Source organism: Scylla paramamosain, chromosome 32 (assembly GCF_035594125.1).
Source record: "Scylla paramamosain isolate STU-SP2022 chromosome 32, ASM3559412v1, whole genome shotgun sequence".
In the NCBI taxonomy this organism is placed as follows: Eukaryota; Metazoa; Arthropoda; class Malacostraca; order Decapoda; family Portunidae; genus Scylla; species Scylla paramamosain.
Genome location: NC_087182.1, coordinates 3,558,755 through 3,585,699, shown reverse-complemented (window position 1 = coordinate 3,585,699; position 26,945 = coordinate 3,558,755). Strand labels below are relative to the sequence as shown.

General features: G+C 41.2%; 3 protein-coding genes across 12 annotated transcripts in view; 2 read left to right on the top strand and 1 right to left on the bottom strand.

Moving 5' to 3' along the window:
• The window catches only part of LOC135089068 (uncharacterized), a 182,674-nt gene extending 167,177 nt beyond the window's left edge, over nucleotides 1-15,497 (top strand). For 4 of the 10 annotated variants that reach the window (XM_063984284.1, XM_063984281.1, XM_063984283.1 and 1 more), the window contains 10 exons: nucleotides 5,377-5,930; nucleotides 6,627-6,706; nucleotides 7,151-7,252; nucleotides 8,035-8,370; nucleotides 8,911-9,071; nucleotides 9,595-9,758; nucleotides 11,578-11,676; nucleotides 12,273-12,457; nucleotides 13,288-13,486; nucleotides 14,706-15,346. In XM_063984284.1, the coding sequence (XP_063840354.1) occupies nucleotides 5,870-5,930; nucleotides 6,627-6,706; nucleotides 7,151-7,252; nucleotides 8,035-8,370; nucleotides 8,911-9,071; nucleotides 9,595-9,758; nucleotides 11,578-11,676; nucleotides 12,273-12,457; nucleotides 13,288-13,486; nucleotides 14,706-14,722 (1,404 nt within the window). In that variant the 5' untranslated portion in view covers nucleotides 5,377-5,869 and the 3' untranslated portion in view covers nucleotides 14,723-15,346. The other 6 variants (XM_063984286.1, XM_063984285.1, XM_063984288.1 and 3 more) reach the window with 4 other exon arrangements.
• Nucleotides 14,421-18,990, bottom strand: LOC135089071 (nucleoporin Nup37-like). The gene is made up of 7 exons (XM_063984294.1): nucleotides 18,848-18,990; nucleotides 17,653-17,804; nucleotides 17,148-17,345; nucleotides 16,811-16,961; nucleotides 16,335-16,551; nucleotides 15,353-15,512; nucleotides 14,421-14,773 (listed from the first exon to the last, which is right to left on the bottom strand). Exons 2-7 carry the CDS (start codon nucleotides 17,794-17,796, stop codon nucleotides 14,681-14,683), a joined length of 963 nt encoding a protein of 320 aa, XP_063840364.1. The 5' UTR covers nucleotides 17,797-17,804; nucleotides 18,848-18,990; the 3' UTR covers nucleotides 14,421-14,680.
• Nucleotides 18,991-20,128: 1,138 nt separating this feature from the next.
• Nucleotides 20,129-26,945, top strand: part of LOC135089066 (dystrobrevin beta-like) — a 62,977-nt gene continuing 56,160 nt past the window's right edge. The window contains exons 1-2 of the mRNA XM_063984277.1: nucleotides 20,129-20,316; nucleotides 23,273-23,321. The gene's annotated coding sequence lies outside the window, so the exon portion shown is untranslated. The remainder of the gene's footprint in view (nucleotides 20,317-23,272; nucleotides 23,322-26,945) is intronic.

The following is a 26,945-nucleotide window of genomic DNA, read 5'->3' as shown; positions in this document are numbered from 1 at the left end:
CTTACAATCAGAAGAGGCAGGAAGACCCACGCATGCTCCTTTCTCGCAGCAATTCCTCCTCCTCCTCCTCCTCCTCCTCCTCCTCCTCCTCCTCCTCCTCCTCCTCCTCCTCCTCCTCCTCCTCCTTAAGGCCTTGCAGTCAGTTCAAGAGCGAAGGAAAAGGAGGAAGAGTAGGAGGAAGAGACAAGAAAGACCCACCAGCCCCTCCTCCTCCTCCTCCTCCTCCTTCTTCTCTTCCTCCTCCTCCTCCTCGCCCAAGGGATCATTACAGCGACAGGAACGTATTCATCTTCCCACGCCCGGCCGCCAAATTATGCTTGGTATTGTCAACCTTGAGAACCACGAAGGAGGAGGAACATTTGTTAGACTGCGGGCGAGGGGTGGCTGGGGGCTCACGGGTGTATACAATAACGCCCTTGCCTTGATCTGTAGAGAGAGAGAGAGAGAGAGAGAGAGAGAGAGAGAGAGAGAGAGAGGGAGAGGGAGGAGTGGTTGTTGAGTTAAAGTGCCAAGTGAACCGCCTCATCTCTTCAATATGACACAAAACCGCTACTTTCCCGCTCGCTTTCCTGATGAACCGTACGAGGACCACCACCATCACTACCTCAACCACCACCACCACCAGCTCTTCCTCCAGGAGTGTTCACGTGGCTTGCCCTTCCATTCCATCTCCTCCAGGATTATTCCAGATTATGTGATGTTGACAATGGCCATGATTACCGTTTTCAATTGTCCCAAGCTCCGCCCACTGGGAGGAGCTTGGCCCGCTGCCCGCCCTCCCTGCACGCTGATTGGTTACTAGCTGTGTGACGTCACCACTCGAGACGCTCCCTCGCTATTGGCTAAGGTTAAGTGTGTTGTTTGTTCCCGGCGCGTTGATTGGCTGCGTGATTGTCTACGTCACCAGATTGTTTTCCGTGTGTTTGGCGATCAAGAGGGAGGATTGTGACGTCACTAGAGGTGCCATTGCGAGGAGGAGGAAGAGGAGGAGGAGGAGGAGGAGGAGGTAAACGAGGAAAAGGAGGAAGGGGGTAAGGGGAAAGGCGATGGGCATTAGAGAGAGAGAGAGAGAATTCTACTGTGGCCCTCCCTTTCTCCCTCGATCTATCCCCCTCCTCCTCCTCCTCCTCCTCCTCCTCCTCCTCCTCCTCCTCCTCCTATTCATTCATCCTTCCGATGTCCTCTCCCTCATTTGTCAAGTCCTTCATCTATCCGTTAATTAGGCCTTTCCCCTCTTAATCACCTCCTTACCCAAACCTGGCTCTGCGTAATCGACTGTTAGCGTGTAATTAGCGAAGGATAGAGGCGGAAATGATACACAGACAGACAGACAGACAGACAGGCAGACGAACGGAAACAAATGAAGAAACCAATTTATTGACGAACCAGTGAACCGAAAGCGTCTGAAAATCAAATCATCCATGAGAGAGAGAGAGAGAGAGAGAGAGAGAGAGAGAGAGAGAGAGAGAGAGAGAGAGAGAGAGAAGCTTACACCACCACCACCACCAATAGCACTACGGAACTTCATAACCCGATTCGAGGGGAAGACAGTTAGAAGATACCCCAAATATTGACTAAAACTGCCTGATTCCTCAACGCCTCCACAGCGTATAAGAGGCGCAAGACTGGTGGAGGCTGTTAGAGTTTTCAAGAGTGCTTTCGTGATTCTAGTGACAGTTTAACAAGGATTCTGTGTCTTCAATGGGAAAATATGCAGGAGAACGAGGCTAATCATCTCAGTGGCCTTTTGAAAACAGAGAGAGAGAGAGAGAGAGAGAAACCTTATTCTGAGACACGAGCGCCACACCAATATTTCCCAAAGGCTCTAGTTGAAGTGACACTGGTTTCTAAGCGTGTTCTTTCAGTTCTAGTGACAGATTAACAAGATAATATTAACAGGAGAAACGCTGTTGAAAACCTGGCTAATCATCTGTGGGCCTGGAAACTACTCGTGGTAAGACAGCAAAGAGAGACAGAGACGTATAGACAGACAGACAGACAGAGAAAAGAAAGCGTTTTAGACCACGAGCGAGGAAAAAAAAAATAAAAGACTTCACTTGCCCACACCCCATGACTCTAACAGGAAGACCCATCCCACAATGCATCGCTCAGCTTCACCAGGGACTTCGCTCAACACTCCCTCCTCCAGGATAGCTGACGGGGGTGTCCTAGAGCCCCGGGAAGATAAGGAGGGGCGACGTGGAGGACTGTGGCGCCCGCGGTAGGAAAATCAAATAATGGCTGTAGGAGAGTCCCGCCACGCTCCCGCCACGGTCCGCCGCCTCGCCACAATAGTAAATGGGAATTTTCTCGAGTCACCGCTACTGCCTGGATATTTCTCCCGAGTTTTGCTGAACGTGGCAGTGGCGGCGACGGAGGCACTGGTGGTGGTGGTGGTGGTGGTGAAAATGGTGGTGGTAGTGATGATGGTGGTGATTCTTCTATAGTTTCTTCTTTTGTTTATTGTGCTTTTTTGTCTGTTTCCTCCGCCTCCTTCTCCAGCTTGTCCTTCTTCTTCTTCTTCTTCTTCTTCTTCTTCTTCTTCTTCTTCTTCTAAAAGTCCTACCTCTTTTCTTCCTCTGCTTCCTCCTGTTCTTCGTGCCTCCCCTTTCAGTTCCTCCTCCTCCTCCTCCTCCTCCTCCTCCTCCTCCTCCTCCTCCTCCTCCTCCTCCTCCTCCTCCTCGCTTGCGTCTCTTTCCTCAAGGCTTTGTGTGAAGAGCTAATGCTGTTTCCTCCCTTTCTTCTGTTCCTTTCTCTCCTCAGGCTCTCCCTCCTCCTCCTCCCTCCCTAGTCGACCTCCTTTCCTTCTTTTTTTAAACACTCCTCCTCCTCCTCCTCCTCCTCCTCCTCCCCCCTCCTCCTCCTCCTCCTCCTCCTCCTCCTCGGCAGTAATGGTTCTCTGGCTTAAGTGGAGTGTTTTTATTTCAGCCTTTTGTCTGTGCCGGCGGTGCTAAATCGGCTTCATTGTGTATGGCTGCGACTCTCTCTCTCTCTCTCTCTCTCTCTCTCTCTCTCTCTCTCTCTCTCTCTCTCTCTCTCTCTCTCTCTCTGTCTTCTTTTTTCTTCTTATCCCTTATCATTTTGGAGATAAGAACTGTGCAAATTACTTCCATTATTATTATTATTATTATTATTATTATTATTATTATTATTATTATTATTATTAAGTGCCCCCTTCCCCTTACTAACAATAAAAATCTGTGCCACGAATTTTTTTCTACCTTTAAATTTAAAAGCCACTGCATAATACTGAGATAATTTCTATCCTTATCTAAATACATACTGGTCTTTTTCCAATGCCCTGTCTTGTTATGTATGAAGGAAGCTACCAGGAACAGATATTTTACGTTTTCATGTGTTTACCTTCAAAATTCGTTTTCTTTAGCTTCTCGTAGATTCATAGAAAATTCATTTTTAAGGTAGACTTAGTAAGTAAAGTAACATTGTTGGAGAGTTGAGAGAACATTGATTTATCAGATTACAGCTAAATTATTCCTAATCACTACACAGGTTTGAGTGACTTCCTGTCTACCTTCATCTTATGCTAGAAATTTCTACATCTGCTTTCGAGGTTCCCAAACTAGACCTAAATGAGCTACATGAATACAAATATCACAATTTCCATCATTAATTCAGTTTTATAGTTACACTCAGTTAGATTATGACATTAGTTTACCCTGTGATATTTTGTGTCAGAGAGAGAGAGAGAGAGAGAGAGAGAGAGAGAGAGAGAGAGAGAGAGAGAGAGAGAGAGAGAGATGCACCGTGCCAATTTTGTGATCATGAATTTACGGTCGAGCGTTTAGAGAAAGTCCCTGTTTTGTCACCACCTCATGTCATCACCGCCATGTGCGCCACCAACACCACCATCACCATCATCACTATCATCACCACTGCCAGCCTCCACACAGCACGCGAACCTCAACACCATTATTCTATCAGCCATCACCTTGTCACAACCACACCACACCACACCCCCTGCGATGATTGTGAGATTACATTACTGTACTCTTCTTCTTTCTGCTCCTCCTCCTCACCATCATCATCATCATCATCATCATCATCTCTTCTTCCTTCTAATTCTGTTTTGATGTCTTTTCTTCTACAGTTTTTCTTCTTTCTCTTTCTATTTCTTCTCCCATATTCCTTTTTTTTTTTTTTTTTTTTTTTTTTTTTGGTCCTGTTTCTATTCTTAGTCTCTCTACTCCGATTTTTACTCATGTTTTCTGCTACTCCTCTTCCTCCTTCGCTCTTCCTCCTCCTCCTCCTCCTTTTCATCATCATCATCATCATCAGCATCATCATCATCTTCCCATTTCTACTTTTATGTATCTTCCTCCTTCTTTCAGACTTTCTACAGTACCCCACCTCCTCTTCTTCCTCCTCCTTAATCCTTTCCTCCTCGTACTTTACTTCTGCTCTTTCTGGTCTCCCTCCTCCTCCTCCTCCTCCTCCTCGGTAACACAAGCACAAAAAAACAGTGTTGCCATACCGGCCGTACACCCTCCCATAGAACCCATAGAAGCGACAACTCTCCCATACAGACCCCTATCACATGGGAGCCTCGTATATAGAGTACTTCGTGAGGTTAGAAAGCATGGCGTTTGATGCAAGAGAGAGAGAGAGAGAGAGAGAGAGAGAGAGATTCATTATCAAATCTTTTTCTTTTATTCACTCATTTTTTAAAACTACATTATTTCACTCTTCTAGTACGAGTAATGAAGAAAAACCGGAGGAAGCAGAACAAAAAGAAAAAGCAGCAATAGAAAAGAAAAAGAGAAAGTAAAGGGAAAGGAAAAGAGAAGGATAACTTAAATAAGAACAAATTACTCAATATTCCCTTGCAGAACTAAATAGTAGGGAAGGGAGAGGAGGAGAGAAGAGGAGGCTCGAGAAAGGGAGAGCGAGGGAGGGATGAGAGGATGAAGAGGAGGCGACGGGTAGAGGGGGGGGGGAGAAGGAGGCGCTTAACGGTCACACACTCCGTCAGTCAGTCAGTCAGTCAGTCACACACCTACACCCATACTGTGCTGTGTAACGTGCCAGTTTGTGTTGCGAGTTATCAGTGTTAAGACTTAAAACATTGTTAGTGATATTTTTCGTTCCAATTCAGTAAACGGTGGTGGTTTTTATAGAGCAGAAATATTTTTAAACCACAAGCTTGCACTACCATGTTTATTGGCAATGTTACTTGATTTAAAATTTTGCTAGTAATATTTTTTGGTTTCATTTCAGTAAACGCTGGTGATTTGATAGAGCAGAAATAAACTTTGAAATACCCCTTTGGAATTATACTGTAAACTTCCGCTACCATATTTCAGTTATGTGTTTTTTCGGCTCAAGATTTTGCTGATAACAGTTTTCGCTTCATTTCAGTAAACGTTGATGACTTTATAGAGCTGAAATACGTAAAACAAACAGCAGAAAACTTGTATGCTCAGAATGATACTTAAAATGTGCATCGCCTCATTTTATTTCCCCAAAGAAGGCACAGCAAATATTAAGACAACGAATCATGAGTGAGCGTTGTTTTAGTGATCAGGAAAGTGACAATGAAGAAAAGAAATGGTGAATGTGGACAAATTAACATACTTATCATTATCATAGTTCAATCTTAAATCCATCACCAAATTCTTACGTATTCATAATCAATTCATCAAGTTCACAATCTTAACTTCCAAGACTCAAAGTTTAAAATGCTGAAGTCTCCCATATAACTAAAGAGAACGGGATAAAGAGACGCCCTATCATTTCAAGACATTACCTGTGTGAACTGTTTGGACCCCACTGTCCCGCCCGCCCTCGAGGAACAAGACAGTAACGGGAGCGAAGTTACGAACAGTCCCGAGAGCCAAGACAGTGCTGAGGGATGGCTGCAGCGGTGGTGGCGGTGGTGAGCGTGTTGCTGGGGACGGCTGAGACATTTACGGGTAAGGGAACAATAACCGTAAGCAACACCTCACTGTATTAGAAGCAATGAAATTTTAATAAGCATTGACAAGAAAGAAAAAAAGAATGAAAGTAATATATAGTAATTTTAGCCAGTGTAATACTTAGAGATGAGTGAAACAAGAAGAAAGGCCGTAGAATGGTTTAGTAATTAGGGAAGACTATCAAATGGCACAGAAAGAGTTAAATAGGAGGAAAAATAGGGTTAAGGACAGGACAAACCGAGAGTAGAATGTGTAATGTCTAACTGTGTGTATTATTGTTTATTGAAGTCAGTATTATTGTTTTGTTTGTATGTATATTTTGTCTCCAGCATTTATCGTTTTGTGTGTCAGTAGTTTATTTCTAGCATTATCGTTTACGCCAACAGTTCATCTCCTTAGCGACTGTTCAAAAATATTTATCTTCAAGTTGCCTTATCATAATTCATAGGTGAACTTGTTAGATTATGACAGACAGATAGACTTGATCATATTTATCTATGTTACATTTATCTTTTTTTTCTATTTTACAACTAATCTATGTCAAAAATTCAAAATGCTATTGATATTTATTTTCGTTCCCCTTCATCCATCTATTATTTTCTATTTCACAACTAATCTATGCTAAAAATTCAAAATGTTATAGATACATATTTACTTTGGTTCTTCCCTCCGCCACCTCCTACGTGTGAGCAGAGGCGGGCCTGAGGAAGACACACGCCACCAGGAGACTCTTCGCCCCGCCAGGAAGCCTCACAGCCTCGCTCTTCCTGCAGGTGGGAGTCTGTTTACCTGTAGGTGGTGACTGGTCCTAAAGGTGTTGTCTTGTGTCATCATTTTCTTCTTTTTTGTTTCTTTCTTTTTCTTTTCTTCTTTTCTTATTTGCTGCGCTTTCCGATTCTGTTTTTATCTTCGTAGTAAAGTTGAATGGTTTGTTAAAACGATGAACACCTGTCTTCAATTTTAAATTTCAAATTACTCATAGTCTGTTACGTTTACACTTTTTTTTTTTCTTTAATTTCTCCCTTTAACTCGTTTTTAACATTTAAATCACATTCTACACTATCCACTTACTCTTGTTCCTCATTTACCCACACACCACCTTTTCTACATTCCAAATTATTTACCATCCTTTATGTTTACACTCCCTTTCCTGTTTCTCCCTCTTTTCTATCCTTTACAACAGCATTCTTTTAGTTTCGTTCTTTCACTCGTGTCAGGAAAATGCCATGGCGGTGACGTTCGCCCCGGAGAGCCTGCCCGTGCCCTTGCCGCCCCGTAGAAGATTCAGGAGGTCAGAGGCGTTGATGCGAGCGGCCAAGGTAGGTCATGGGTCAAGTGTGTTCTGGATGAGGTCAAGGGATTGCTCTTACAGGTCATTAGTGCAAACTCGCTGTGCAAACTCGCTATACAAGATTGTTTACTTTGTGCATCCCATTCATGTCCACCTTCCTAATGCAAGAGTTGACTGTAGAGAAGAAGTGGTTTTCAAAATAGTGTGGCAGAAGAATGGAATGGACTCAGTAATCAGGTTGTTAGTGTTGAGTCGTTAGGAATCTTTAAGAGGAGATTGTACAAATTTATGAATGAGGATAGGTGTTGATACGTAGGGGTGTTTCATACAGGGACTGCCACGTGTAGGCCTGATGGCTTCTTGCAGTTTCCCTTATTTTATTAAGTTCCTTTCTTATGACTTTTTTTTTTTTTTCATCCCTTTTACTGTTAAACTGAGACGCCCTGTCTTTTTTTTTTTTTTTTTTTATTTATTTCCCGTGTTCTTATTCTCAATCTTTTATTCCTTTAACTGTTAAACTCTGAAAAACCCTGCCTGTTTATGTATTTCCCTCTACTTATAACTAATTCTTTTAAGAGGAACATTTGAACACTTCTCATAATTTTGGATAATCCTTTTGACTACCCTTTGGAAACTGACACCCAGAGTTTGCCTTTTTTTCAGCCTCAGCGAAAGATCCTCCTGCACAGAAAACAATAAATAAAAAAAAGAAAAGAACATGTTTCCTCGCCTCTTCTAGCAGCGTTACATGACCCCCATGCTGTTATGCACTAAGTTAACCATAATTCAACCCCTGACCTCTCCCTGCAGACGATAGAGGGCATGGTAAAGGTAATGGAGGACAAAGACGCCGCTGGGGTGCCCGAAGATCCACTCAAGACTGAACTGATGCTTCTGTCCCAAGAGATTCACTCCACTCTGACGTCTGACGAGGACAAGGACAACACCAGCACTCTGACGAACTTCATCAATGACTCGTCCGGCCCTGTCCTTAACAACCCTAAGGAACCGGACGTAGTGGTGGAGATAGACGAGGACACCACTGACGTCTCCGCGAACGCCACAGCCCAAGTGTTCCTGGATAGAGTCAAAGAAATCTTGGAGGGAAGCGGCATTGAACTCGTCCTTCCTGTTGACTGTGGGCGGGTGAGTGTGTGAGTCTGCTCCGTTTTCTTTGAGTTCAGAGAATTGTGTTGAAGGTTGAACGTTGTGTTTGGTTCTAATGAAAAGAGGAAATACCACTTAATGTTTATTTTGGGTGCAGATAATTGTTTTTAAGGATGATCGTCGTGTTTGGGTTAAATTTGAAGGGAAAAGACCAGGTTAATGTTTATTTCGTGTTTAGAGAGTTACGCTGAAGAAGGAACGTTGTACTTGGATCCGGTGTGAAGAGAATAGATTAGACTAGTGTTTTATTGCGAGTTCAGCGAGTCATCTTCAGGAGTAAGCGTTGTATCTCACTCTGGCATAAAAGAGAGACGACTAAACTTTCTGCATGAGATAATTATCCGTAGTTTGCTGCAGACAAGTGATAAAGATGTATTCAGTTTATTACCCATTCATCGTTGTAATTCCTTGCATTGTAGACTCATTTCAGGACATATAGGCATTTCTGTAACTACATGAAGCTTTAGAAGAGAACCACTTAACTATCTAATTACATAAACCACTCCATCACCCCGCCAGAACCCGTTACAACCGCGTGACCAGCTGGGGACGACCGAGCTCCCGTGGCTAGTGGCTCTGGGCTCAAGGGAGGACGGCCGCTTCTTCTACCGCTGCCCGGGCCTCATCGTCACTAACTTCCACGTGCTCACTGACGCTGACTGCACCGCCTCGCCCAACATGTGAGTCAGGGGAGGCTACAGAGGGAAAATAAAGTAATAATAATAATAACACTTTTTTTTTTTTTCGAGCGTATGCTATTTCTGGGTGTTAAAATTTACTGAGGACGAAAAATATGCGAATATCAATAACAGTAAAATTCTAGATCGTGACATTCTTAGGTGTTTAAATTTACAGGGGACGGGAAATACATGGATAACAACAATAACACTGGATTTTAAGTGTGTGACATTTTCAGGTACCAAAAATTCACAGAGGACGAAAAATTAGCGAATAACAATAATAATACTGGGTTTCTGAGAGTGTAAGGCATTTTTTTCAGGCCCTAAAGTTTCCCAAGAAGGATGAATATTGGTTTTTGTATAACGACAAGAATTGGGTTTAGATTTTGTTCTCACCTGGCGTGTTAGTGGTTAGATTGTGTGCGTGTGAGTGTGTGTGTGTGTGTGTGTGTGTGTGTGTGTGTGTGAGTGTGTTTGTCGTCTCTACTCATGTGTGGTGGTTATTTCTTCACGTTTACCACAGAAATGTGGTGCACGTGAGCCGGTCTGGGCAGTTACCTGACGAAGAGGCGACGGAGAACTTCGTGGTGGGGCGCAGGATCCACCCGGACATCACCACCCTGACGGACCTCTTCCTGGGCGTCAATGTGGGCCTGCTGGAACTAGCTGAGCCTTTCCTCTTCCGCGGTGAGTGCCCCTCCCTCGTCCTCCTTCCCTGCTGCTCCTGTAGGCGACGCTGAAGGTGTTTTAAAAGGTGTTATTTGAGTTAAAACTTCATTAATTACATTTGTTGCGTCATTTCAGTAAATTCTGGTCATTTTGTTGGGCAAAAATATCTCAAACCACAGAACGCCGTGTTGGGTATAATGTTATATATATATATATATATATATATATATATATATATATATATATATATATATATATATATATATATATATATATATATATATATATATATATATATATATATATATATATATGTGTTAGATGTAATGTCACTTATGTGTGACTCTCTCTCTCTCTCTCTCTCTCTCTCTCTCTCTCTCTCTCTCTCTCTCTCTCTCTCTCTCTCTCTCTCTCTCTCTCTCTCTCTCTCTCTCTCTCTCTCAGTTTCTGTGTGGAATCAGGAACTGTGGCTTTTACACTATTATTTCCTTAGATACAAGTATGTACAGAGTCGCCATGTCTGGCGAGGAACACTCCCGAGCCCTCTCTGCTCGCCCCACGCACTGGCACACACTCTGCCAGCATTTCCTTCTTATCACTGTGGCCAGCTAGCCAATACAGGGACTCTTCTTAATATTGTTGTTACATGTTACAAAGTATATAATACATGGTAGTACTAAATAGAACATATTAGGATACAATATACATATCTAGGTGTCACCGTTATCGAATTAAGCTAATATACAAATGTATATGTACGGCAACAACTCTTCTCCATACTCAGTTCATACTGAGTGTTCAGCAACGATGCTGAACTCAGCGTGGTTATCGCGATGTAGCTACGGGAGGAGGAAAAAGATGAAAATTTATAGGAAAACCCAGCTAACCTCAGCCTGACTCCCACGCTGTACGTGAGGAAAGAGAGAAAAAGAAAAGAAATTATAATATAACAATTTATACCCTAACTTGCATGTATGTATTGCATCAATGTCTAGCGTGGGAATTTTTCTTGTTATTTGCATATGCATTTCGTTATATGAGTGGAAAGTTCTGTTAACACAATGTGAATCTGTTCTGCCAACTCACGCCTGACTCATGCAGATTTCAGACTCATTATCGAATAGTAAAGAAAAACATTTACTTTTGAATACATTTTCTCATACTCGTATAAAATAACAGTGATGATATAAGAAAGATTTGCTGCTGGTGATACGACGAACACGAGGCAGCGAGGCGAGACGAAGCACTCAGTTGTCTCGAACACTCACTCGAAACTCACAAACCTTTAAATGCATCTTTCGTTAAAAAAAAAGTGTTGGTGAAAGACATGTGGTTGCTGTAGTGAGATGCAGAGTTGGCGAGGCAAGACGAAGCTTTGTTCTCTTCCCCCGAACACTCGAATCTTACAACCGTTCAATGCATCTTACGTTGAACAGGTTGGTGCAGCAGTGAGATGTAGAGTAAGAGGCAATCTAATACACACATTATTTCAAACAATTGCTCTTATTCTTTTATCTTTTAATGCATCTTTCACGCTGATAAAGTGAAAATTATAAAGCATTCTCGTTATCGCAGTAGGAAGAGAACGAACCAGTGAGTTGAATCACACACACACACACACACACACACACATAACTTCCAACACTCCCTCTCATTTCACCGCGAGCCGTAGCAGGGTTGTTGGTCGTACCCAGGCCAGACACACGTGACGAGGCACATAACACACGCTTGTCTGCGGTCACGTTGAATGCATGAGAAAATCGCGTTGGCCTCTCTGCCGTGGCCAATAATAACCTGCCTAGTAGAGCGCGGCGCCTCTCACGCTCTCCTGACGCAGATGACATCCAGCCCGTGTGTCTGCCGGGGATACTGGAGGAGCCGGACCCTCTCACTGCCTTCAGGGGCGTCGTGGCAGGATACACCGTCATTCCAGAGCGTGAGTATTCTAATATCCTTGATTTTTACTGGTTTTATGACGGTTTAAAAATTTGTTCGTTTTTTTTTTTTTTTTTTTTTTTTTTTTTTTTTTTTTCCCACCGACTTCTCTCTCTTCTTTCTTCCTTCATATTCTGCCATTCCTCACTTCCACCTTTCAATTTCTATCCATCCTATCCCTTTCCCACTCCTCGCTCCTTCCGTCACTTCCCAATCCCCTTTCTCCTTCCCGCTGCGCTCCTTACATTCTACCCGCTGCACACTCCTTCCTTTCCTTCACTTCCTAACCCCTTTCACCTTCACACCCCTCTCCGATTCCTTCACGCTCCTTATTTTCAATCCCTTCACACTCCACACTCTATTCCTCCTTCACGCTCCTTACATTCTACCCCTTCACACCCCTTCCTTCATTTCGTAAACCCCTATTCTCCTCCACACTCCTCTCCCCTTCCTTCACTTCCCATTCCCCTTTTCTTCACGCTCTTACTTTCTTCCCCCTTCACATTCCTTCTTTCCTTCAATTCCTAATCCTCTTTCTACTTCACGCTGTTCTTACTTCCCTTCACCCCCTCTCCCCGTCCCCGCCGCTACTATCAGGACCCGCCACTTTACCAAGCAAGGCAGGGCGTGACGCGGAGGTGTACGTTAAGGAGGCGAGCGTGTATGGCCCCGTGTGGTGTCGTAGTGGGGTGCTCAGTGCCGACGGGAACCCCAACAACACCGCGACCCTCCTGCAAGTGCTGAATGAGAAACACGTCTGCGCTTCTGTAGATTTTGTTGAGGTAGGTGAAGAGAAGAGATAGAGATGTAGCGATGCGTGTTTGTTTTGGGTGTTTGTTTATCTATTTAATTTGTTTGTTAGTATTCATGTACATTTTCTCATTTACTTGTTATTCTGTTTATTTTTTTATGTTGTTACACGTAAACTATTAACAAGCTCTGATGAAAACCAGGTGGATTGGTGGGAAAGGTTTACGAAATGAAATGAGAGAAAAAGTAACCGGGGGAAAAAAAGGGGAAGTCAGGAGAGCTGGTATAGTGACTCGCTTGCTTCTTTACGAGTCTTTTTTTGGCATCTTGTTGCGCGTAAACTTAAGAACCGTGAATGAAGGCTAAGTAATGAATGTAAAGTGTGCTAGGAAAAGTTTACGATCTGAAAAAAATAAATTGGACAAAGTAATGAAAAAAAAGAGAAAGGGACGTGAAATTAAGGCTTATGTATCCATGAAAAAAAAGCCTCTTGTTTTGTTGTGATTTGCAATACGAATCTTGTCTTTGCTCTGATAATAATAATAAAAGAAAAAAAATAGCGACTCAATGGTTATGACAAGAAAGAAAAAGCAAATTAAGACTTACGTATCCATTAAAAATCTCACGTTTTGTTGTGATTTATAATATATGAAACTTGTCTTTGTTATGAGGATAATAAATAACTGGGAACTTAACGATCATGACAAGAAAAAAAAGGTTAAATTAAGACTTGTGTATCCACGAAATACCGCATGTTTTGCTGTGATTTACAATATATGAATGTTGTAACCCTCTCTCTCTCTCTCTCTCTCTCTCTCTCTCTCTCTCTCTCTCTCTCTCTCTCTCTCTCTCTCTCTCGCAGACGGGGAAGGCGGTACTGCTGGTGGAGGACGGCAGGACAGGGCGGGTGAGGGTGATGGGCGTGGGGGCCTTCGCTAACACGGCGCACACCTACCCAGTCGTGTTTACCCTCGTGCAGCCTCACCGCTTCTGGGTGGAAGTCACACTTAAGCGGTTCCTGGACAACACAGCCTCGCGCGTCACCCTCGAGGAGCCAGAAGGTAATGACAGTGTTTGAGAGAGAGAGAGAAAGAGAGAGCGACTGATATTCTGAAACGTTCTGCTCACTCACCAAGATTTTTCCCAAGGCCACATAGATGATTAGCTGAGTTCTCAAGAGCGTTTCTCCTCTTAACAATGTAGAAATCAAGTTAATCTGTCACTAGAACCATAACACACTTAAAAACCCGTATAATTTTAACTAGAGCCTTCTGAATGCAGCGGAGATGCAGTGCAGAAGCGTTTGAGAATATGGTCCAGAGAGTAGTGGAAGAGGAAAGAAATCTGGTTTGAGTGACAGGGGGAGGCAGAGGCAGTGTGTCGCAAGTGGTAATGACAGTAATAGACTTCAGGGAAAATCTCCCTCTGGTTATAAAATAGAAGGGTTGGGGGATGCGCTGTCTGTTGCAAAAGTGAGGCCATTACTGAAGGGAGTAGAGAAATATAGAAGACTGATGTTAAGTCCATTAGTTAAGTATTGGATTGATTTTATAGTTTAGGAAGAAAGTTTTGTTCATAGGAAAAGCAGAGAATGTTATGAAGGGGTAGGGGAAAACCAGTGCATGCTGTTGAGCCTTGCTATGGATGTGGCCAACTTTGTTATGCCTAAGTTTTTGGGGTGTAATTGAGTGTTCCACAAGGCTGTCTCTTTCCACCAGGGGTTAATGAGCTAATAGTGTGAGTGATGTGTGTATGAGTGTCCAGACCACCCCATTTATAGGTTTCAAGGCACTTATCCTTTAATTTTTGACAACTGCTTTTGACTGTTTGGGGACCAGCACCACAGTGGGCCTTTTTTATCTTATAATTTTGTTGTCCTTGGCTGGTGCCCCTCCTACATAGAGAAAAAAATGGATGGTCTGGTATGGAAAGAGTGTATAATTATGACATGAAGGATAAGTTAGTGATATGAGATGAGTAAGGAGGACTAAACTATTTTAAAAGTTACATTTTTTTATTATAAACATACAAACTTATTAGCTTGGCATGGTATTAGCTACCCTAGTAACTTTATAAGGAACCTGCAGTAGACTAGATGTCTTGTCCTGACATCATCATCATCATCATGGGTAACCAAAACAATACAATCACATTATTGCTCATATTTAATAACAAACCTTCCATCAACTATTCAACACAAAAGATCACAATTTTTTGCTCAAATTGTTAGAATTAAACTATAAAAAATTTCATCTTTATACGTTTTCAATCTTCCACAAGAGAACTTTGCGGTCTGAGCCAACAGCCAGGTAGGGGTGACTCTGGTGCCAGCTCATGCCCCCCACAACCTGCAGAAGAGGACACCAAACCTCATAAGACACAAGAAAATAAGGGAAGCTGCAGGAAGCCATCAGGCCTATACATGGCAGTCCTTATCCCATAAGACACATCACACTCACAAGGAAGCAGGGAGGCAGGAATCAGAAAGGGATGGTAGTATAGCTACTTTTCTTTCCTGTAGGTGTAGTGAAATAATGGTGGAAGAGACAGATAGGGTATACAGAATGAAAAAAACAAGGAAATATGGAGACTGCAAAGGGCAAGTTAATGTAAGATAACAGAACATAAGAAAATAAGAAGACTGGAAAAAGCCAGCTCTATCTGAGAGAGACATAGAATTTATAGAACAGAAAATAGAAGTAAATAAGGAGAGTGTAAAATGTCACTTAACCAACACAATACACATGTAAGCTGAATATATCACCGCCATTACTCAGACAATACTGAATAGTCCTTCATAGCCAGAATAACAAAATACTAACACCATCACACCCAATCAAATATAAAACAGAGCATAAAACATAATTCAAATCCACACAAACTGTCCTAACCTAAACCTCAGAACTCAAATGACTTCCACCACTAACCTTCAGATGAGCAGCAATAGGAATCTTGCTGGAGTGGAAGTGAGAGACCCGGACAGTGTGTGGCGCGGCATGTGTGGCCACAAGACCCACCGTTGAGCGACACACCTGCACATCCAGCACTCGGTCCCCCAGCCCCACCTCCTTCACCTCGCTGTGTGGCCTGAGGGAGGAAGCAGCGTAGGATCAGCAAGGAGGATACAGTGCAGGATTAGCAGGATGTGTAGTGTTGTATCATGTGTTTAATTCTGCCTAATTGCCATTGAGCATCCAGGGTTTGTTACTCTATGCCATATCCTACTCAGTGTAAATTATATCGGAATTATTTACACCTCGCATAGATAAGCTTGTATTGATGTATTTCCATAATGTTTAGCTATTCATTGCTACTTGTATGTTTTCTATACAGATCTATATCATATTCTTTCCTTCCTATGAAGCAAAAGATAGTTCCTTACAATGACTTAAACTCAAAACTTCAGTGTAAATACATGCTACCTCATCTAAATAGAATTACGAAGGAGTAGGTAAGGTGTTTCTTAAAAAGACTAATCTCTATCACCTTACAAAGCAGTATATACATATAGCAGTCTTTGTGCACAAATTAAATGTCTCATAGTAAATATCACTACTATTATTTGTAAGAAATATATAGAGCTAATGTAAAGAAAAAATTAGGTCATAAAGTTGTCTATTTAGTATTTCATTTCAGTGTGTGATATTTAAGATCCATCAGCACTAAAAAATGTATAAAAAAAACTAAATATGAAACTCTACTAATGCTTGTTTTCATTAAGTGCCCTCGCTGAGTGAAGACACGACATGCAGAGAACATCCGACTAACACCTGCACCTGATGACTTACATTCGGGCCATATACTGACAAACATCTGGCCTCATAAGTGACATTAAATGAAATAACAACAATGATGATTTACTATTGACATGCAGCTTCAGAACAATTAATGCCTGGATGCTGAACTTACTGGAGTGAGGCAACATTCCAGACAGTGAGTCCCTTTGCCCCAGCAGCCATGATGAGTGCTGGTTCAGGGATGGACCAGTCAGCGCCGAGCAGTGGACCCGAGCACCTCAGGTACAGGGTGGAGCATCCGCTGCTCACAGAGTACACCCGCAGCACTCCCTTCTTCTCTGCCACCATCAGCAGGTCTGGTTCATCTGGGTGGAAGCGAACCACCATTCCTGACACAAAGAAATCAATTATTATATATGTTATTTTGAGTAGCTTCATTTTTCTTGATTTTCTATTTTGTATATGTAAACATGCAGCATCATTTATTCTGTGTTGTTTGAGTAGCCTCAATTTTCTTCTTGATTTTCTATTCTGTATATATAAACAAGCATGCAATTTCAACTGAAGGTAATATGAGTGATTATTCATTTCAAAATACAAAGCAAGATGTCACTGGAATTAAGGGTGATAAGGTATTTGAAAGCATACCTGGTGATGTTAAGAGGAACTTTGAAATTTGTGTCTGCGAGGAGCTGTCCCACACCCGGGCAGTCAGGTCATCTCCAGCCGAGGCCACCAGACTCCCACTGTCCCCATTGTAGGTGACGCTGTTCACAAAGTCTGTGTGGCTCAAGATCTCCTGTGAAGCATTATAATAGTCAACTCTTTGTTTTACAGAAAGAACTGATGCAAAAAGAGAGAATATGGTATGGAATGTCTTGCATCTCACATTCAATCAATGAGTGTGCTTAAAACTAGGTATTTAGATTGTGAAATAGTTATGCTGTAAATTAAAACAGAGCAAAATTTACAAATGCTTGCTAACCTGTACAACATTTGATTCTCCCAAATCTGAGGAAATCTGGCGAACTTTGTGGTCGGCCGAGGCCACAGCAACCTGAAGGCAGGCGGGGGCTGCTCGGAGGGTTGAGCTGGGACTCCAGGCAATGGACACTGGCTGGCTAGAGGCATGCCACTCCCACACCTGCTCATACTCATCACCACTGCTGCCGTTGCCTTCCTCCTGCCAGAGTAAGCTTCGTGTAAATACAATGTACAGGTAAGCAATTATGATCTATTATTCATAGTTTCAATGTGTATGTATAAAAAAATGTAAGATTAAAAAATTTCATGATGATAAAAAACTAACTTCCAATGATTCAAATATACAGTGATGAGGTTTAATTTTTCCCACTAAACTACACTTCAGTAAGGTCCACATTATCTCATAGGAAAGATTCCAAAACCAAGATATTTGATTCATGAAAAACATCCTTCATCTTTGAGCCTGATAACACAAACAATATACCTCAACCCCACTAATATAGTACCTTCAACTTGACCGTGAAGACAGCAACTGATGTAGGCAGACCGACAGCCAGCAGCCCCTGAGACCACTCAAAGGGGGAGAACTCTACACACTGGACCTGTGACCGCACCTTGATGGCCACAGCCGGCGCCACATTCACCTCCATGCTGCACACTCTGGAAATTACCGGGAAGAATAAAGAACACCAGAACAGCTGAGGAAAGTGAGTGTTAAGTTCATTATGACCCTAATAACCATCACATGTCTTTCAATAAGTGAGCAACATTTAATTTAAACTTGTGGTGTTAAAATTAACTGATGGTTGTGTCTGTCTCTCATAGCACTTCACCTAAGCTCCACAATTTACTGCAAATGCTATCTAACTTCCCTTAACCACATAGCAATCTCATAATGCCAAATAATTAAGGATATTTCTAACCTAACCTAATCACCATGACTCTTAGACATCCATACTTCGGTACTGTAATAATTTCCATAAAACAAACTCTATACATTGAAATAAGTGTGGATTTAATATCTGAAGAATGTGGCTTACCAAAATAAACCCTATTTTAGCCCACACCCTTAAAATGAAACATGACCCAAACAGGAAGTCTGAGGTACAGGTTTAGAAAATGACACTTTATTTATTTATTTATTTATTTATTTTATTTTATTTTATTTTTATTTTTTTTATTTTTATTTTTTTTTTTTTCTGGAATCCATGTAAACCTTCAATATCAACTAATGTGTCTATTTCTTAATTTGCTGTGCTAGTTCATCAACCAAAATACGGAGAATGGCAAAATCCACACGCTGAAATAGGTTAGGATTTGACATTCAGAGGATGCTGTTTACCAAAATTATACTTTCTCCCGGGCGTCATCAGTAACTGGTGAGTAAATGTATGGATAGAAGTGATAGCTGAATATTGATAGAGTTATAAGGAAACTGTCACGTGTAGACCTAAAAGACTTCTTACAGCTTCCCTTATTTTCTTATGTTCAGTATCTTCAGGTGGCCATACCCGGGCAAATATGAGTTAAGTTCCTCATATTTCACCAGTTTCCATGAGCTGTTTCCTATCTAGACAGCAAACGTTGATGGGAACTAGATAGGAATATCGTGCGTTGCTGGAAACGAGTCAATGTTAGCATGTTGGTCTTTCCCTTCCTAGTTAACTTACACAGATTATACGACAGCTTCACACAACTTACCCACAGTAACACCCTTATGAAAACACGATATGTTTGTCCTTAGTGGAGGTTGTTGTGTTAACCGCTGTTTGAAACACTTGTGCTCAGCCTGTGTTGTGGTTGCCGCCTGGGTGTAAACATTTCCCGCTGACAACGAGCCTAAGAAATTATCTCGCTCGTATGATATTATTAGCAATGATTTTAAATTATACCGATTTATATTTTTAGAAAGCCAGTGTTGAAGTTTCTATGAAGACTGTTTTTATTTTCCAGCTGTTATGTAAAGTAAAGGCCCACGTTAGTTTTTGAATTGCGAACAAATAAAACTTATGAAGATGAGGTAGTTAGAACATGTAACAAGAGAAACAACTAGTTTGAGGCTGAACTATATATGAGAAAAGGTAGGCTTTGACTATTATCTCTTTACTGCCACTAATAACCCTCAAGGCGGAAGTTATCTAAATTCGTTTCAGACTAATGTACTAAAGTCGGATGTGGATGCTGATCACATAACATAAAAACGAGTGATTGTGGTTATAGTGGATGGGAAGGTGCAATAATATCATGGATGTTTTGTGCGAGCAAGTTTAGGATATCTGGTACATTTATGGCGTGTGTTTGTATTAGCTGTAATTCAAGAGCGATATTAGTTAGTGAAATGTTAAGTTTCCCTGTAACCTTGTGAACCATTTTCTGTTGTTTAGAGGCTTCAGTGTTGCCAAAGTCATCTCCTCCGCGCTCAATAATGTTAGCGGAGGGAGAGAAAACTTGTGAAATTTTAATGCCACATAGATCGCATGTATCGTGTTCTCGAAGACAGAAAACAACACATATTCTAAAGGTTTTCACTGATGAATTTGCTGAGGAGCCAAATAGCCTTTCATATGAGTAGCGCATGTGGCTAGCTTAAAGGAGAAATGCTATGCCGCTTGGCCGCAATATCATCCCACCTTACTTCCCATCTCCACATTATGAATGACAAAATTCTCTATTGGAAGCTCTGCAATGATTCGAACTCAATAATCCCTCCTTAATACCTCAAAGAAACTCAGAATAATGTAAAGTGTCACCTGTGTTTTGGGACGCCTTGGATTCTCAAAAAGGCGGTTGTCAAAGGCCTGTGGGAAGAGCAGTCAAGGTTTTCAGTGGGTGCTTTCTCCCTTTAATAGTGCAGAAGCATTGTCGTACTACCAATAAAATCATTAAAAATTTCTTGAAAACAACTGAAGCTTGTTGCAAGTCGTAGAAATGGGAGAACTAAATGTTTGAGGGTGAGAGGATAGCAGGAGGCGCTAGAGCTGAGGAGCGACACTGCCGGCGAGCACTGTTTACGTTTGTTTGTGTCAAGACTCAAGATGACGGTGTAGTGGCGGAGTGTGGCGGACTGTGGCTGGCTGTGAAGTAGACTGGTTTAGGAGAGGAACCAGAGTCTGGCAGCGATATATGAGGGCAGGGAAGGAAGGCAGAGGCGCCACTCCCGCCCGCACCAGGTGAGGAGAGGCGGCGGGCACTCCTGTGACGGGGGGGGGCGGTGTTCCCTCCTTGTCCTCGGGCGTCAGGGCAAAGAGTACACCATGTTCTTTACCTTAATCTATCTCATTGGGGGCCTTCTCTCCATTTCCAGTCACAAAGTTATCCTACAGGACAAAGATCTCAGGGACTTCAAAATATAACAAGGAAGCACAGCAGGATAACTCAGTGTTGGGGGACTTACGTAACACAGGTCTGCTTGCTGTGTGGTGGGTGAGGGTAGGTGGCTTGCTCCTCCCTTCCACAGGTGCTGGTTTATATAATGGTTGAGGGAATGTAGGTGAATTTGTATACTTTGATGGGTTATTCCAAGACTAAAGATGTTTTGAGGGGGATGTCAGCTTTGTATATACACTGGTTACTACCTAATAGCTTGCACGATACAGAAGAAGCATAAGTTTAATAATATAGCAGGGAATGATATCCTAAATTCATAACATGTCACAAGCATGAACTGTTATCACACATCACCAGTGCTTGATGTGGGAAAACAAAATTAATCACACATTTGCTGTCAGGTGCTGGATGATATGATCTGTAATGAGTCAGATCAGAGGATTTTCTTCAAAAAAGTTTAAACCTGGTTTAAAAATAAATAAATAAAATAAAATAATGATGATGGTGATGATTAAAATAATTATAATAAAAATCACATTATTTTAATGCAGGAAAACATTGACCAGAAAATCTTTACAAGTGCTACTCCAGGCTGAGCTGTGTATTATTTTAACACACTGCAGGTTATATATATATATATATATATATATATATATATATATATATATATATATATATATATATATATATATATATATATATATATATATATATATATATATATATATACACACACACACACACACACACACACTACTATTGTGTTAGTTAGAATTTTAGTGAGGAGAAAGGTAAGGTCTTTGGCAAAAAAAACATTTGAGCATTAGTTGTAAAAAAATACCCATTCATCTTGCCTTAAGAGAAAGGGGATGAAGAGATTAAGGAAACTGGCAGTTTTATACAATATTTCTATTTTTCTGTCTTTCCTTGTCCATAAGGTGGGAACCTGGTGGATCAGTGGGATTTTAGGGCTGGGCAAGTAAATATATGGGCACCACATAACAGTTTGTGGGTCCTATAAGGTCCTGTTAACTGCCATGAGTCAGTCGTTTGGCACTTCAAAATTAAATATAACCAAAGTTTGTCTATTTATTTATTTATTTATTTATTTATTTATTTATTTATTATTATTATTTTTATTATTTTTATTTTATTTGTTTATTTATTTATTTATTCAATCTAACTTTATCAAACCTGAACCTGCTATTTCTCGTCTTGTCCTGGTTACTGATATGAAGGAGCTCATCTATATCACCCTTGTTATATCCCTTATGTCACTTGAATATCTTGACAAAAATCTTTCTTAATCTATGCATCTCCTTGGAATCTTCTATTTATGTAGAAAAAAATATAGATAAACCTGTATATACTGAGTGAAAGGAAGCAGAGGCAGGGAACTAGAATGAACAATAGCTAAGGGTTTGAATGAACAGAAAATTTCTAGCCATAGAATTTATAGAATACAGTATAAAATAAGATTGGGTGAATGGCTTTGAGTAACCTTGTACAATGCAGAATGTCACAGAATCATGATCTATCAATTTAAGGATATGCATGGGTAGCTATTGTAATCTTAATGTTCCCCTCTAATCATTGTCATTGATTTCCTTGACATTAAAACTGCTATTGCATCACATCCCTCTCCTGCATGTACTAGGAACCAAGTTTATGAATGATGGGTGACTGGAGGCAGATATTTCAAAGCTCCATTGCATAAAATCATCATAAGCACAGGTATTCAAATATTTACCACACCTCACTGGTATATTGGTGAGCTGCATGTTCTGTTTGTTTTAAAGCATCATAATTTAAGTCCCCAACAATACACCTGATCCTCTCATCTATTTCATCATGTACCCTCAGAAAGCAAGGCAAGAAAGGTTTTGTACAGACTGACTAAAATTTGCTTAAGTCTGCGATGTGAGTCATGAGGTTCAATTATTTAGGTGTCTTACTTAGTTCATACAGGGTGAGGTAAGATAGAAGATTGAGTGATGTGTATAGCTAGGTACAGGGTGATAAAAGCATTGTGTTGACTTTTACAAATAATTGCCAAATTCTTTGACTGCTGTGGTCGTTTCCTATCAACATTCAGAGCACCGTCAAAAGAAAAAAAATACTTTGACACAGAAAACGAGGGACTAGATGGTTAATTTTGTGTTTTTTTTAGAGTCCAGAACTGTTTAAAAGACTATAGTACTAAAATAAGTCTCTAAAAAGTTGAAGGAGATTGAGGAAAAAACCATTTAGCATATAAAATGTTAATCTCTGCTATACAGATCACAAAGTTGAAGTGTTTTTGTGATACCTTGTTTTATTCATCAAGGGTGTTGCACAAGACAAGGTTGAGAAATATATATTGCTTGATGGTTTACAATTGTACACTTACATGGGTGTCAGATGGCATTTCAAATTGCGTTTGTGAGAAAAACGTGTCATTTTCATGTTGTGTGTGTTTATTTGTGTAAAATGAATATAGACATTTTGTTGTGGATGGATGAATGATTTTTTATTAATGATATGCACCTTTTTTCATATGCAGTTACACTGTATTGACGTCATTAGTGCTTCATTATGGAAATATGATGCTGTGTTGATTTTATTCACATATATACCAGGAATACAATATAAAATGGCTTTGAGTGACTTTGTACAATTGCAAAATGTCACAAAATTTGCTGCTTTTCTTGAGTGATGCAGAAATGTTTTGTTTGAGTGTTTTTTTTTTTTTTTTTTTTTTTATGAATACTGTTGGTGGAGCAATAGTTGTGTCTTTACCATGTTTCCCATTCGTTACAGACCAATATGCACTGCTGGGACACACTAGCACCTGTCTCTTCCCTTCACTGTAAGTACTCACTAAGCACTGCCATATGTATACCCTTGCTGACTTCTCTTATGTCCTTATGTTGTCTTGGGTGTGTCATTCTCTGCTTGTATAGTCATGAGGTTGAGTAATCTTCCTCCACTTTTAATGTGTATAATGCTTGCCGTTAGTCTTTAGTCTCCCCATCCACTGACCTTCTCAGCCTTTCACATAACGGCTTATCAGATCAGAGGACTTGGGATTAACTTCTTTGCCATTTCCCTGTGAGTCTCCTGCAGTTGCTTCTCTCCCTTGCATCTTCTATTGTAGCACCCATTCTCTTTACATCCATTCCAGTTCTGTCTCTTCATCTCACTCTCTGTCATCCTCTATGTCTTCCTTAGACTACAGAAAATTATGATTTGCTGAATGTTGTGTTAATATTCTAGAACTAAATTGTATATATTTATGATTCATCAGTCCAAGTTAAAAATTAAAAAAAAAAATTGTTATTCAGCACAGCACAAAGCTTGCATTGACAACACAGGTGACCCTCAAACATCCACACACACAAAGAAAGGCATCTTCAATTCATATTATTTTGGAATCTCTTTTGAAATATGAGCACATCTTGGGTCCTCCATTTCATTCCACAAATTAATTCAAGCTTACATCTCATTCAGCATTGTATGAGTGTGTGTGTGTGTGTGTGTGTGTGTGTGTGTGTGTGTGTGTGTGTGTGTGTGTGTGTGTGTGTGTGTGTGGTGCATTTCATTGGTGGCGTGCTTAGTGTGGTATTGAAGGTTTTGGGGGAAAGAGGGGACAGGAAGGCTGCACTTGACAAATGTATGCAATGATTAATAGAGAAGGTAATCCTGGCATTCGCTTTAATAGATGAAGCTGTTTTAGGCTCACTTTAAAGCTGAACCACCAGGAGGAGACGTGAAATTATAATCATCTGTTTACCAAGGGGAAGTGGTTTTCAGAGGGGAAGGAAAATACCAACAAATTATGTCAGAGAGAGACAGACAGATGGACAGGGATAGACAGATAGACAGCTACATGATTAGTGATTCACACAGACCGGAGGATTTGCAAATTGGTTGTAAATAAAAATGCATGTGAATCATAAAAAAAGATGTAACAAGGAGAATATTTTAGCTCATGAAAGCTCACAGATTAAGCAGGAAGCAGGCAACCATTTCATGATGGTAAATGTGCAAACACCACTTGTGAACCTTATACTTTGATGTTACTAAGGGGAAATAACACAAACAAGGCAGTAAGGAAAATAGGGATGTTAAATGTAATGGTGATGGTGAAGATAAGTGGTGTATTTACAGAAGCATGCCTGTTAATTCTTAGTGGTAATGTTTATAGAAGATCTGGTGAGTTATAATTCACATGTACACTAAAGAAAGAGAGTATGTGAGTAAAATAAAGAGAAAATTTGCAGTTTGTATGGTATTTATTATGATTTGTATAGAAGGCCATTATTATTATTATTATTATTATTATTATTATTATTATTATTATTATTATTATTATTATTATTATTATTATTATATTACTACTACTACTCCTACTACTACTACTACTACTACTACTACTACTACTACTACTACTACTACTGTAACTTGATTTCTGACCATAACTGTATCTCAATGTATTCTCGAGTAATCTGTCTTTACTTACTCCCTATTCATCACTTCCTATCCACTCCTCATTACCCCGTCCACGTTGTGCTCTTCATATCCCTCCAGTCCAGGAAAGCACTACTCATGTGTGTGTGTGTGTGTGTGTGTGTGTGTGTGTGTGTGTGTGTGTGTGTGTGTTGCACGCCCAGTTATTAGTCATTGTGGATACATTGAATGATCTTTCTGCTTTAGTGTACGCCAGACTCTCTCTCTCTCTCTCTCTCTCTCTCTCTCTCTCTCTCTCTCTCTCTCTCTCTCTCTCTCTCTCTCTCTCTCTCTCTCTCTCTCTCTCTCTCTCTGACCCAGTATATCTCATTATCTTCATTTTTCGTCCAACTTTTGTGTCGAGATTAGTCTACACACACACACACACACACACACACACACACACACACACACACACACACACACACACACACACACACACACACACACACACACACACACTGATAAGCGTGTTGACAGACAGGCTTGTTGTCAAACGAGTGAAAGTCTCTCTCTCTCTCTCTCTCTCTCTCTCTCTCTCTCTCTCTCTCTCTCTCTCTCTCTCTCTCTCTCTCTCTCTCTCTCTTCGCCGTAGTATTGTGATGGCAGGAAATAGTTTTTCCTTATCAGAGGGCGCTTGTACCCTCTCTCTCTCTCTCTCTCTCTCTCTCTCTCTCTCTCTCTCTCTCTCTCTCTCTCTCTCTCTCTCTCTCTCTCACAGCGGGTAATCAAATTTACGGGGTTTCAGGGAGCAAATCACCAAGTCCGTTCCGTGCCCGAAGGTTCTGTGCTCGGGGCGGGGCGGGGCCGGGCTGGAATGGGGGCGGGACGAGATGGGGCAGGGTTAGGATGAAGCTAGGACGAGGTGGGGTGGGCCTGGGATGGGATGGGATGGGATGAGAAATGTTAGCAAAGAAGAGTTGAATTGTGATCTTGCAATGTTTTTTTTTTTTTGCTTGGGTCTTCTTTATTATTGTTAGGTTGGGTTAGGTTGGGTTAGGGTAAATTTGGTTAGGTTAGGGTAGGGTAGGGAATGTTTGGTTTGGTCTGGGTAAGTTTGGTAAGGAAAGGTTGGGGTAGACTTCGTTAGGTTAGGTTAGGTTAGGTTGGGTTAGGGTGGGATTGACTTGCTTACGTTAGATTAGGTTGGTTAGCTGTCGTAAGATTGTTAGTAGGTATTATTGTTATCATTATTATTATTATTATTGTTATTATTATTATTATTATTGTTATTATTATTATTATTATTATTATTATCGTTGTTGTAAAATTTTTATTCTTGCACCACACTATTTCAAGATTTAATTTCTCTCTCTCTCTCTCTCTCTCTCTCTCTCTCTCTCTCTCTCTCTCTCTCTCTCTCTCTCTCTCTCTCTCTCTCTCTCTCTCTCTCTCTCTCTCTCTCTCTCTCTCTCTCTCTCTCTCTCTCTGTAATCTCCCCTTTCTCTTACCTTTTTCCTTAGTATATCTGTTTTCACTCACTTTCCTCCTCCTCCTCCTCCTCCTCCTCCTCCTCCTCCTCCTCCTCCTCCTCCTCCTCCTCCTCCTCCTCCTCCTCCTCCTCCTCCTCTTCCTCCTGGTCCAAGTCATGCTGTAGGTAACTTGTACAGAATCAATACTGAACCTGTTGACAGCATCATCCTTTCCCTCTCTCCTCTCACTCCTCTCACTTTACTCTCACCTCTTCCTCCTTTCCTCCCTTTCCTTCCTTCCCCTCCGTTTCCTTTTTTCTTTCCTGTTTTCTCATGCTCCCCTTTCGTCCCCTCCTCCTCCTCCTCCTCCTCCTCCTCCTCCTCCTCCTCCTCCTCCTCCTCCTCCTCCTCCTTAATCACTTTGTCTTCTCGGTCTCTCCTCTTGTCTAGCTTTCCGTCTGTCTTCCGGTCTGTCTGTCTGTCTGTCTGTCTGTCTGTCTGTTTGTTTATTCCTTTGTTGTTGTTGTTTGTTGTTGTTGTTGTTGTTGACGAGAGAGGTTGTAAACATTTAG

Coding starts and splice junctions, on each gene's coding strand:
- LOC135089071 (XM_063984294.1), bottom strand. CDS start 17,796: ATGGAGGTGAATGTGGCGCCGGCTGTGGCCATCAAGGTGCGGTCACAG. Junction 15,513..16,334: donor TGGAATGTTGCCTCACTCCA/GTAAGTTCAGCA, acceptor TTCCTCCCTCAG/GCCACACAGCGAGGTGAAGG. Junction 14,774..15,352: donor CTATTGCTGCTCATCTGAAG/GTTAGTGGTGGA, acceptor CCTCTTCTGCAG/GTTGTGGGGGGCATGAGCTG.